At 48.0% G+C, this 12,585-nt stretch overlaps 1 protein-coding gene across 1 annotated transcript in view; it reads right to left on the bottom strand.

Annotated features, from left to right (window-relative positions):
• Positions 1-1,836: 1,836 nt before the first annotated feature.
• The window catches only part of AKAP10 (A-kinase anchoring protein 10), a 36,690-nt gene continuing 25,941 nt past the window's right edge, over positions 1,837-12,585 (bottom strand). The window contains exons 13-15 of the mRNA XM_032967951.2: positions 7,452-7,501; positions 6,190-6,326; positions 1,837-3,942 (exon numbers count right to left, since the gene is read on the bottom strand). Of these exons, the coding sequence (XP_032823842.2) occupies positions 3,777-3,942; positions 6,190-6,326; positions 7,452-7,501 (353 nt within the window). The 3' untranslated portion in view covers positions 1,837-3,776. The remainder of the gene's footprint in view (positions 3,943-6,189; positions 6,327-7,451; positions 7,502-12,585) is intronic.

The raw sequence follows: 12,585 nt of genomic DNA, 5'->3' as shown, positions 1-12,585 counted from the left end.
TTTTCTTAAATTCATACCAGGCATATTGCAAAACAATGATGTGCCCATTGTCATGATCCGAGGGCGCGCACGGCGTACGATTGTAACACGATCGTTCGTCTGCAAAAAAACAACCCCAGCAACGTCTACCAGAACCAGGTTATTGGGATCTCATTGACGGCGGGGAGTGGTATCGTCTCATCTGCACGACCAATACGTCTCCAGATTCAGGGCGGGAGCTGATATGCGGAGAAGTGTCTTAAGTGGTACATGCAATAAATGCGACAAAAGGGGCAGAGGATTAACGTCTGATATGTCAACATTTATCTTATCCATTGTGTATATCGGCTGTATGAGAAACATGTACCTGGACTTTTCACGGAAGTGAGAAACCCCCGTTGGGGTTGTTTTATAAAGAATTAAAAGTCCGCTGTATTTTGTCGCTCCGTCCAACTTCAACAGCGAACGCACGCTTAAACCTGCTCAGATTTCCTGAACGGCAGTTCTTGATTTCAGATGTAGATTTCGGACATTTTTAAAGACGTGGGTAATTCATTAGTGTAACCTAAAAATACATTTTTTTAACTTTGGCACTATGTAAACCAATTAGGAACAATCGTAAAATATCACGGTGGTGTCGGACTTTCAGACGAACCATATATTTGTTGAACTAGATGATTCCCATCACAACAACACCCATAAGTAAAATTCGGATTATTTACCATGATTTTTTATGATTCCGAATTTTTGTAACTGCTCTCAAACGAGTGTCCTCATCGCCCTTGGTGGCCCTGAGCCAGTGGTAGGCATTCCACATTCCTACAGTGGTGTTTGTGTATACAGGGGCTCCTCTACTTACGAACTAGGTTCTGTTCGTAAGTCCAACTTTAGAAAAACATGTACGGCATGTACACTAAACATGGGGAATGGCTTTAAAAGTTTTATAATCTCCTGTAGATTCCACTGGCTCTTCACGTTCTGCAGATGTAGATGTCACCACCGCCATCGATTGCACGGCAGTTGAAATTACGACCCTCGGCCCGAACAGGCAAGTGGACATACGGACAGATTTGTACGTATCTCTGAAAGTTCCTAAGTCGAATGTGCCTAGGTAATAATTTAAATTTATAAAAGTAGCGTAGTCCCTGTATGTAGATTTTAGCCTAACATTTTCTCACCACTTGATGATATAGCTGGTTGGCATTTCGAAACTCAGGCCCTCAATAATCCTATGTGCTGACAGTCTGCTGGGCCCCGATTTACTTGTGGGAGAGAAAACAAAAATCCCTCTTTGAATTATCCAATCAAGAATAATGAATACCGCACCAAATGCACTTATGAATACACACACATCTCCATACACGCTATACGTTACTGTACAACATGTACACAATTTCCAACGGGCAAGATGACCTCATCAGCTCTTCTCCCATTTGCCATCAAATGTCCGACATCGCGAGCCACTCGACTGGATACGAGAGCCAAACTTCCCAGGTCCAATCGGCCTTCTCACGCCACCTTCTGGCCATCGTAAGGGACAGTCGTTAATGTGGAGGGGAACGTGCAGTAGTAGGGGGCGGCATAGAGAGCTTCCCGTTGCCACACAGCCAGTCTCTGTTAAGCCTGGTCCAAGAAATACCTGGACGGCTGCTGCCCATGGGCACACATTCTGACCACGTGACCCGGGAAATCTTTAAATATGCGGTCATAAAAAAATTTCGCCCGTAGTACCGATCCTCTCTCGCGGTGAGTGAGCATATGCGGGGCCACTGCCTGGCTTTAGGAGCGCCGGGTGGCACGGGGACACGAAATGCGATGCCACAAAACGCGATGGGACGTCTCCAAGCGCAAGCCGTGTTGGGGTTTAAATGTCCTCGTTTTATTTGACGAAGCGCATCCGCGACACAGCGCAAGTAAATTCGCTCGAGGTTTTATTTTTTTTCGCAGAGATGAAATATTTTCTCCCGTTCAAGTTCAAGCATATTTTGTACACGCGCGTGTGTGTGTGTGTGTGAACATGTAGATAACTGTATATATGGACACTGTAAACACACCTCTGGGTCTGCACACACCGCCGTGGAAACCTGCAGAGTAGCAACAATCCCGGCATTGGTCCTTGGTAGAGCAAACGTAATCAACACAGTTGATCTTGGAGTGCGGAAACACCAACAGACGACGAAAAGCTTTGATGGTTTGAGAACGTCATGTTCGTGGGAGACGCTACTTCGAGAGGGCCTAAGCGAGACTGCCCTGGAGTGAAACCGACGGCGACATGCGTAGGTTCACGACTACCACACCGGCGGAAACGAGATTCCACACGCTTGCACTTCGCATTTCATTGTCTTCGTTAAAGCGCCTGAGTTTTCATTTAACCACTTTTCTCGACTTGTTTTGTCTTTTTTATTCTCATTTCACACGTATGGAAGATGTGCAATAAGCAAAGGTACAGCACGGCCGTACAGATCACACGACCACAACGACCCTCGTGCAATTGAAACAAATCGACAGTAAATTCATAATTTACATAATTAATTTCAATAAAAAACTATAAGGAATCGCTCGTAACAATAATTCAGTCTTCTCACCTTAAACGCGATCGAGTTAAGCGCTAAGGAGGGAAGGTAATGGAGAGGGGGGGGGATGGTGAGACGGCGGTCACCAGGGGTCACGGAACGTTCACAAACGTTGACGAGGAAGCGTCGAATTGGCGGCTCGGTGAGGCCGCGTCCTGCACCGCTATGTACAGTCTCGTCGCCGCCCATGCCACACCACAACCAAACACAGCAGCGACGAGCGGTTCACGTGAACATTCAGCCGCACGCTCATAAATCTTTATAAAAGAAGCATACTAATTTACACCGCGTGGCCGGGCCGCGTGCGTGAACGGAAGGAGCGCCGTCAGCTTTGTTCGCTTGCTTCGTTCCCCTTTGTATTAAAACAGTGCCGGGAGTCCAAATCCGGGTCGCCAAACTCCATTACGAGCCCTGACGCAAAATCCGGGATTCGATTTTAGCCGATAAGCAGGTTTCGATGGCAAAGGTGCGATCATCGATTGCATTGATCGGTAAAAATGCACAAGTGGACCGCGTGGAGGCGATGCATTGTGAAATCGCTTTCACGGACCGTACCGGCGAGTCGTATCATGTGGCTGTGAGGTCACGTCGTGGTCAGCAGCGGTTTATTGTAGCAAAATCCATTGTTGTAATGTACTACGCTCCCACATCTAGGCTCTCTCTGCCTTCTCCAACGTGCACCGACCAGCGTGACGATGTACGGTCGTATAACTTCCACGACCCCGCACGGTGCAGTGGGCCTTCATCCTGCCGTGAACTGATAAAAGGGCCGCAGAAACATGTAACAGTGGGTGGCGTCACGAGGCGCGGAGTTTGGCAGTCACGGTTTCAAAACAGAAAAAACAAACAGCAGATGGACGCTTGAGGTCATGGCCTAAGGGGGTGGCCAAACTTCCTGACACGACGAGCCACGGTACCAACATCGCCGTACGGCCAAGAAGAGCCACATGCTCCGAGCGGGTCACGCTGGTTGTCCATGGAGTTTTGAAATTTAGAAATCTGCGGGAGCACCCCGGGGGAGAGGGGGGGGTAACTCTTGTTTGGCTCAGCTGCCAGGGTTGGAGTGCACCAAAAAACCGTTTCCTGCTTCTGCAGATTTCTCCTCTTTCGAAAAGTAAAAAAAAAAACGAATGAGCCGCGTCTCGATCGAGCTGCGCGTGGACTGCGCTGGCTCGCGAGCCGCGGTTTGGCCGCCTCTGTGTCGTAGACCGCCGATACATTTCTTCATTTGGTGGCTGCAGGGGGTCCGGGCGCGGCAGCGGCGACGGCGGCGGCGGCACGCAGGCCGCGCGAAGGCTGCGCGCCGCTGCGCTCCGGGGATGGTCGGCACCGTGCAGGGGGCTCCGCTCGTTGGACGACTGTTGCGCCGGGCTCGGCTGTGCCGCCGCTTCTGCGGGAGGGGGAGAACACGAACCGCCCGTTAGCACAGCGGGCGGCAACGCTGCGCAGGCGAGACCCAACTGCGCTTCTTCTCTGTAACGATCGACTTGTACGTATGTGCGTTGAACTTCTTTCGCACCGTACTTAGCCAAGCGTGCTAATCAAAGGACATCAGAAGTCGTTTGGCGATGTCTGCCTGCGCAGGCGGTGATGCTCTGTCAGAGATCCGAATTAATACTCATATCTCATGCCATGACACACAGCACAATCGTGATATATGTCAAAACAAGGAGTCATTGTCTGATGGCGGTGCACGCCTGTAACCCGGCAATTCGGGTCAAGGGTTGACGGCTCACTTCGATCAGCGTGTAAGCGCAAGACTCCCAGCCTGCAGGTAAGAGCTGATGGCAGGACGGCGAGTGGGTCTGTGTCCGACATTTGAGTGTTAATCCCCCAATACGCAGGTTTTCCTGGGTTTCATTCTGCGTGTGCGACACGTGCATTGATAGGATGAAATGGCCAAACATCCCAGGGCTGGACCCCCTTGACGACGAGCCTTTGGACCCCGGTCAGACGTTCACGAATGAAATATTTGCATAAAAAACTTGAGGGCGTCAACGGAGGCGAGCTGCGAGTGAGCAGTTCAGTAGAACTCTACAACAAACGAAGCGAACGACTTTGAACGTTGCGTAAGAAAGCTACATTGTTGCCTGTAAATTTAATCGTGGCACAACACTCGCAAAGTCGCTTGTCTATCCAACACCGCCAGTGGCTGTGAATGTCGAAACACGAACCCGACCGTTACCGCGGCGAGCACGGCATGACACGGCCAAGCTTCTCGCACTCCGCTGTGTGTTAAAAGAGAATCATTATGATGCTTCTACACTTGTTCACATGCAAATCCACAGACACGCAACCGCCACGCGATGCGATGAGCACGGTTGGCTACGTACGGTGCGAAAGAAGTTCGACACACATACGTACATATCTTCCGATCAAAGGCAAGTTGCTGAAAGATAGAGTGAAGCAGCAATGCTACTTTTTTTCTGTCAAAACGTCAAGGGTTGGTCCCTAAAAAAAACAACCCTAAACGGAACCTCCAGGTGACGAGTCGTTTCCGTCTGGTGAACCCCACGAGGTTGGCGCTCTGTCATGTGTGCACGCCGATCCTTAGCGCCCAGCTCTGGCGCCCCCACAGTGGGGCGAGCCATAGACGAACATACAACCTACAGACTACCATAGGAGCCATAGACTAACAACTACAGATTATCATAGGAGCCATAGACGAATATACAGCCTACAGATTATCATAGGAGCCATAGACTAACATACAGCCTACAGATTATCATAGGAGTCATAGACTAACATACAACCTACAGACTAGCATAGGAGCCATAGACTAACATACAGCCTACAGATTATCATAGGAGCCATAGACTAACATACAGCCTACAGATTATCATAGGAGCCATAGACTAACATACAGCCTACAGACTAGTACAGGAGCCATAGACTAACATACAGCCTACAGACTAGTACAGGAGCCATAGACTAACATACAGCCTACAGACTAGTACAGGAGCCATAGACTAACATACAGCCTACAGACTAGTACAGGAGCCATAGACTAACATACAGCCTACAGACTAGTACAGGAGCCATAGACTTACATACAGCCTACAGACTAGTACAGGAGCCATAGACTAACATACAGACTAGTACAGGAGCCATAGACTTACATACAGCCTACAGACTAGTACAGGAGCCATAGACTAACATACAGCCTACAGTCTAGTACAGGAGCCATAGACTAACATACAGCCTACAGACTAGTACAGGGGCCATAGACTAACATACAGCCTACAGATTATCATAGGAGCCATAGACTAACAACCTACAGACTAGTACAGGAGCCATAGACTAACATATAACCTACAGACTAGTACAGGAGCCATAGACTAACATACAGCCTACAGACGATATGTATGTTGAACTTCAACATACACAGAACTTCTTTCGCACCATACGTAGTCAACCATGCGAATCGGAGGTGCGGGGAAAGGATGGCTAACTAAACACAAAAAAGTATTTCTAAACAAATTACTTTTCGATTTACTTTTAAAAGTGCATCCCTCCCAGTGGCCAACTGCGCCACGCCACTCCGCCCCCCCCCCAACCCCTGCCCAGTGCGTGCTGATGAATGAGAGGGGCGACTGCTCGTGCGGCCCTGCCGCGCCACCCTCCACTCTCCACCTACGTCGCGGGGTCTCTCCCGGGAGCCTCCGCGGCTCCGCTTGGCACCGGCGGTGGCGCGGGGGGCTTCAGCGTGGCGCTCTGCCGCACGATCTCACCGACGATCATCCGTGCCACCCTCCACGCCATGTCCTCCTGCGCCTGGTCGCATTGGGCGGGGGGAGGGCAAAGGTTGGCATCAACAAGATGCGCACTTATTGCATGAATCTGCAGTTAAAACTTAAACATTTTTTAATTTTTATCAGGAAAGGCCCACTGAGCTATGTAGCTCTTTTTCAGAAGCGACCTGGTCACAAATGATGGCTCAACGAATTGGCTTGTCACGTGGCAATTTATAGCAGCCAAACACTCTAAGCGCGTGATGTTGATTCTAAATGTAGAGTGAAAAACCGGAGGACCCAGAGAAAAATCCAAACGACCACGGGGAGAACATGCAAACTCTAAATATGCAGCAGGCGTCAGGGTCGGGATCAAACCCACGACCTCCTGTGTACCAGGCGAGGTAGTTAACATATCACCACAGATAGAGACACGCAAACTCTAAATATTATACAGCAGGTATCGTCAGGATTGGGATCGAACCCACGACCTCCTTGTGTGTACCAGGCGAGGCAGTTAACATCTCGCCAATGTGGGGAGTAGTTGTGTACTTGGCCATCGCTGCTGCTGACGCACAGAATGGGAAATGCAATTCCAGATGCAAATGCATTCTCGCAAAACACGACCTCGATGCGAAAGTAAACTCGTGGAGCAGCTCGGAGTGCCCTTTTCACCTCTGGGAATTACAGAATAACCTTGAGGCCATTCATTAACACGACGGGCCCAAAACGTTGTAACTCGCTGACCCGCCCCTCCTGGACATCTGTGAAAGAGCTTCGTAGCTCACCGGATTGCTCCTGCAGTCTAACTGAACATTCAGATTCCAATTCTGAATACGCACTGTACACAGCACAGCTCCATTTGTCAATCCACTGCTGGATGATGGCCTCCCCGCACCGTCCCGGTCGTGGGGATTATTCGACCAGACTTCGTCACTCTGCTCAGTGCGAGTTGATAAATGAGGGGAGTTATAGATGCGCGAGTGTAGATGTGGGTGGCGTGGAAGTACTGTACAACCATGCATTTTGCTCCACTGACCTCTGCTCATCACCACATAAGCCACTGTTCCCGCAGCCGTCTATAACACTCCGATGTGCAACGTGGCCACCTACACAACCACAAACCCAGGCTCAAACCTGCTTCGCTTTCCATGTGGCCCACTCTTACCTCATCAGTGGTTCCTTGCACCCATCGCTTCATAACCTGTGACAGAGATCCTGTCGAAAGGGGAGACCATGAGTCAAGGAGCATTAACCATCGCCATGCAAACTCCGGTGATCATCCTTGCAGCAGCAGCAGTAGCAGCAGCGGCGGCTTTTGGCTCGCCATCGAATGAAGACGGTCACTGCATATAGTGAGCTTTCAAATGCGCTTCTGTGGCCGTCTGGAACGCTATTAGGAAGCTACTGGAGCTATGCACTTTTAATTGATCTAGATTGAAAACTCAGTTATTTAGAACTGAGTTTTGTGTTTAGTTTTTTGTATTCCCCCCGCACCTCCAATTAGCGCAGTTGGCTACGTACTGTGCGGAAGAATTTCAACATGCAGTTTGTTCTCCTGTAACGTGGTAGTTGCGTTTCTGAAGAACGCCACCTTATGGAAAATTCGCGTTTTCATAAATAACAAATAAAATATAGGGGTAAAGCACAGTCCGCAATAACACGTGAGATGCGTACGCAGGCTGAACAAAGACAAAGGTGCGTGGGTAGCATCTAGAAGCATGCAGCAGCATCCCGCCTAGTGCGATGCTACGTCGAGGCAGCCGTACGACCGCTTATTGCTACTTGCACGACGAAGTTCTGTTCACTCAATCGCGTTACATCCAATTTGCATCATAAAAGCACGCAGCGTCATAGGAGAACAGCCTGTACATGCATACAGACGAGATGTGATGGCATCACACTCAGCGTGCTGCCCTAATTGGCGTCGGTTTCAGATTTTAAAATCTTTAAGGACAATTCGGGGATTTTCTTTGGGATATTGGGACCATTTCCACCCCCGCACCCATGCACAAGGCCTTCGTGCTAATGGCAGCGATGGCACCTGGAGCGTGGAGGTGACGTCATATCCATGACGCCACATCACGTTTCCAGATCGGTTCGAAACAAATAATATTTTCTGATCATCCAAAATTTGGTATCCGGTCCAGATTTTCTAAAAATGTATATTTATTTTAAACAGCTGTCGATAGTTTGTAAATATATATACAGTCGTACCTCGGTATACGACCGCTTTGGAATACGTCGAATTTGGTACATGTCGTGTTTTGACGAGATAAAACATTTCTTGGGATACGACGTCTTGCTTGGGGTACGACGTCTTGCTTGGGATACGGCGCGCTTGCTAGAACTTGTATGGGTCGGGATGAGTCACCGCGTACAGTACCCGCGTACACAACACTACTGTTACGGCTCTAACAAGCCGTAACAGTATTGTGTCGAATGACCAGACAATGTCACACTTCAGGAACATTCTTAGAAGGCTAAAAACAAACTTCAATGGACAGGTTTTTAGTAAAACTCAAACCTGGTGAGCTTCAACCAGGTCCAAGTCAAGAAAAAAGACAGAAAAGAGTAAAAGCCACAGAATTTCAGTTTCCTGAAGTTTTAATGGCAGGGGATTCTCCTTCCTAAAAATAACATCTCCTCCTCCCCTTCCTCACCACAATCCTCGTGGGCTATCAACTCCTCTCAGCAAGGTAAAGTGATGTTACATTTTATTTTTATTTAAATTTATTAAAATTTATGTATGCACTTTAGTAAAAAGTAGTGTCTAAATTATTTACTACAACGCCATTAATGTACAAGATGCCATATAAAATATAATTTCTTATACTCTGGAACGGATGATTTCCTTTCCCTTTACTTATGGGAAACATTCGTTTGGTAGACGTCACTTCCGGTATACAAGTCCTCCTAGCTTCTGGAACGACTTAACGACGTGTACCGAGGCACCACTGTATTTGTAATTGTGAATAGTTTTTAATGTGATGGGTTTTAATGTGATGGTGCTGTGAGTGGCAGATTTGTACCCGAAAGGCACCACACGTATGTAAACAAAATGAAACTTAACTTGACTCGTTAAAACATTTGGGAGCACAACCCTGGCAGTTCTCGGGGCACTTCATTTGAGAACGAACACAAACTGTGTTGAAGGGAAACAATAAAATAATAAAAATATATTTTAATAAAATATATTTTAGTAAAATATATATTTTATATTATTTTATTGTTTCCCTTCAACGTGACTTTACCGAAAGAGCTAAGAATATTAATTACTGCAGTCACGAAAGCTTTAAATCAAAACAAACTGTGTTGTTATTTCTTTGCTGGGGCAGCAGACCCAATGAATTACGTTGACTGCGGGGGGCCCCCCCTCCAGTGTGTAATGTGGCATTGCCACGGGCGTAGGCGATTGGCCACGGAGGACTGTGGAAGTGGCTTGGCGGACGTGCAGGACGTTTCTAAATCGGATGGAGAGGTCTTACGCCACTCGACGCGTTAACATTCAGAAGCGCTGCGTGTTTGTGAAATGTTAATGGATCTGCTTGGTCAGGCGCAGGCAACGACTGAGGTGCAGTGGTTGGCGCAGGGTGCAGTGAACCCAGCGACCCAAGATGGATTAACGGTCACGGCTAACATCAGTCGTGAGCCATATCTGGACCGGTCCTGGGCCACCCCTCCCCGCCACACCTTCACCGCCACACCTTCACCAACGAGGTGACCTGCAGTAAAACCACCCCCACGACAAACAACACACCGTGGTGGGGAGGGAGGAACTTCATCCAGCAGTGGATTAAGAAAGGGCTGAACTTGATTTAGTACGAGTGACCCCATTCTCCCATGCGTGTTGGCTTCTATTCGTCCCTGTGAATCTATTAGGAAGTCACTGTAGCTATGGCATTTTAACAGATAAATGGAAAACTAATTTATTTATAACTGATTTTTGTGTTAAGTTTGTTGTCCTTCCCCCGGCACCTCCGATTAGCATGGGGTTGGTACGTGCGGTGCGAAGTCCAACATACACACGTAGGTGGATATTCACTATCCCGGTGGTGGATATTCACTATCCCTGTGGTGGATATTCACTATCCCTGTGGTGGATATTCACTATCGCGGTGGTGGATATTCACTATCCCGGTGGTGGATATTCACTATCCCTGTGGTGGATATTCACTATCCCGGTGGTGGATATTCACTATCCCGGTGGTGGATATTCAATATCCCTGTGGTGGATATTCACTATCCCGGTGGTGGATATTCACTATCCCGGTGGTGGATATTCACTATCCCTGTGGTGGATATTCACTATCCCGGTGGTGGATATTCACTATCCCGGTGGTGGATATTCACTATCCCTGTGGTGGATATTCACTATCCATGTGGTGGATATTCACTATCCATGTGGTGGATATTCACCATAATGGTGGTGGATATTCACTATCCCGGTGGTGGATATTCACTATCCCGATGGTGGATATTATCCCTGTGGTGGATATTCACCATCCCAGTGGTGGATATTCACTATACCGGTGGTGGATATTCACTATACCTGTGGTGGATATTCACTATACCTGTGGTGGATATTCACTATCCCGGTGGTGGATATTCACTATCCCTGTGGTGGATATTCACTATGCCTGTGGTTGATATTCACCATCATGGTGGTGGATATTCACTATCCCTGTAGTGGATATTCACCACCCCAGTGGTGGATATTCACTATCCCTGTGGTGGATATTCACTATCCCAGTCTACAGGAGGTCAACAAGTCGTCACTTACTAGTACGTGGGTCTCATTTTACTGACCCCAGAGAGATGATGAGCTGACTCCCCACCAAGATGTAAACTCACCTTTTTATTGCCAGTCAGGTGCTCTCCCACCCCCCGATGAGGATGATGATGATGATGCTTACATACATGATCATCACTGCCGTCGATAAACCGTCATCGGAATTATAACTCAAAACCTCCCAAGTGAGAGCTTGCGGCCAAAATAAACTTCAGCTATCTCTAAAACGCACCGTATATTTATACCACACATTGATCCCACAAACATACCCCGCCATACAGTGAGGGAACAAAGTATTTGATCCCCTGCTGATTTTGTACGTTTGCCCACTGACAAAGAAATGATCAGTCTATAATTGTAATGGTAGGTTTATTTGAACAGTGAGAGACAGAATAACAACAAAATCCAGAAAAACGCATGTCAAAAATGCTATAAATTGATTTGCATTTTAATGAGGGAAATAAGTATTTGACCCCTCTGCAAAACATGACTTAGTACTTGGTGGCAAAACCCTTGTTGGCAATCACAGAGGTCAGACGTTTCCTGTTGTTGGCCACCAGGTTTGCACACATCTCAGGAGGGATTTTGTCCCACTCCTCTTTGCAGATCTTCTCCAAGTCTTTAAGGTTTCGAGGCTGACGTTTGGCAACTCGAACCTTCAGCTCTCTCCACAGATTTTCTATGGGATTAAGGTCTGGAGACTGGCTAGACCACTCCAGGACCTTAATGTGCTTCTTCTTGAGCCATTCCTTTGTTGCCTTGGCCGTGTGTTTTGGGTCATTGTCATGCTGGAATACCCATCCACGACCCATTTTCAATGCCCTGGCTGAGGGAAGGAGGTTCTCACCCAAAATTTGACGGTACATGCCCCCATTCATAGTCCCTTTGATGCGGTGAAGTTTTCCTGTCCCCTTAGCAGAAAAACACCCCCAAAGCATAATGTTTCCACCTCCATGTTTGATGGTGGGGATGGTGTTCTTGGGGTCATAGTCAGCATTCCTCCTCCTCCAAACACGGCGAGTTGAGTTGATGCCAAAGAGCTCCATTTTGGTCTCATCTGACCACAACACTTTCACCCAGTTGTCCTCTGAATCATTCAGATGTTCATTGGCAAACTTTAGACGGGCATGTATTGTGCTTTCTTGAGCAGGGGGACCTTGCGGGTGCTGCAGGATTTCAGTCCTTCACGGCGTAGTGTGTTACCAATTGTTTTCTTGGTGACTATGGTCCCAGCTGCCTTGAGATCATTGACAAGATCCTCCCGTGTAGTTCTGGGTTGATTCCTCACCATTCTCATGATCATTGCAACTCCACGATGTGAGATCTTGCATGGAGCCCCAGGCCGAGGGAGATTGACAGTTCTTTTGTGTTTCTGCCATTTGCGAATAATCGCACCAACTGCTGTCACCTTCTCACCAAGCTCCTTGGCAATGGTCTTGTAGCCCATTTCAGCCTTGTGTAGGTCTACAATCCTGTCCCTGACATCCTTGGAGAGCTCTTTGGTCGTGGC

The sequence above is a fragment of the Petromyzon marinus genome, chromosome 38, assembly GCF_048934315.1.
Source record: "Petromyzon marinus isolate PM22_M1 ecotype Great Lakes invasive population chromosome 38, UKy_Petmar_22M1.pri1.0, whole genome shotgun sequence".
Lineage (NCBI taxonomy): Eukaryota > Metazoa > Chordata > Hyperoartia > Petromyzontiformes > Petromyzontidae > Petromyzon > Petromyzon marinus.
The sequence above is the reverse complement of the archived record's forward strand: the minus strand, read 5'-3'. Positions and strand labels throughout refer to the sequence as shown.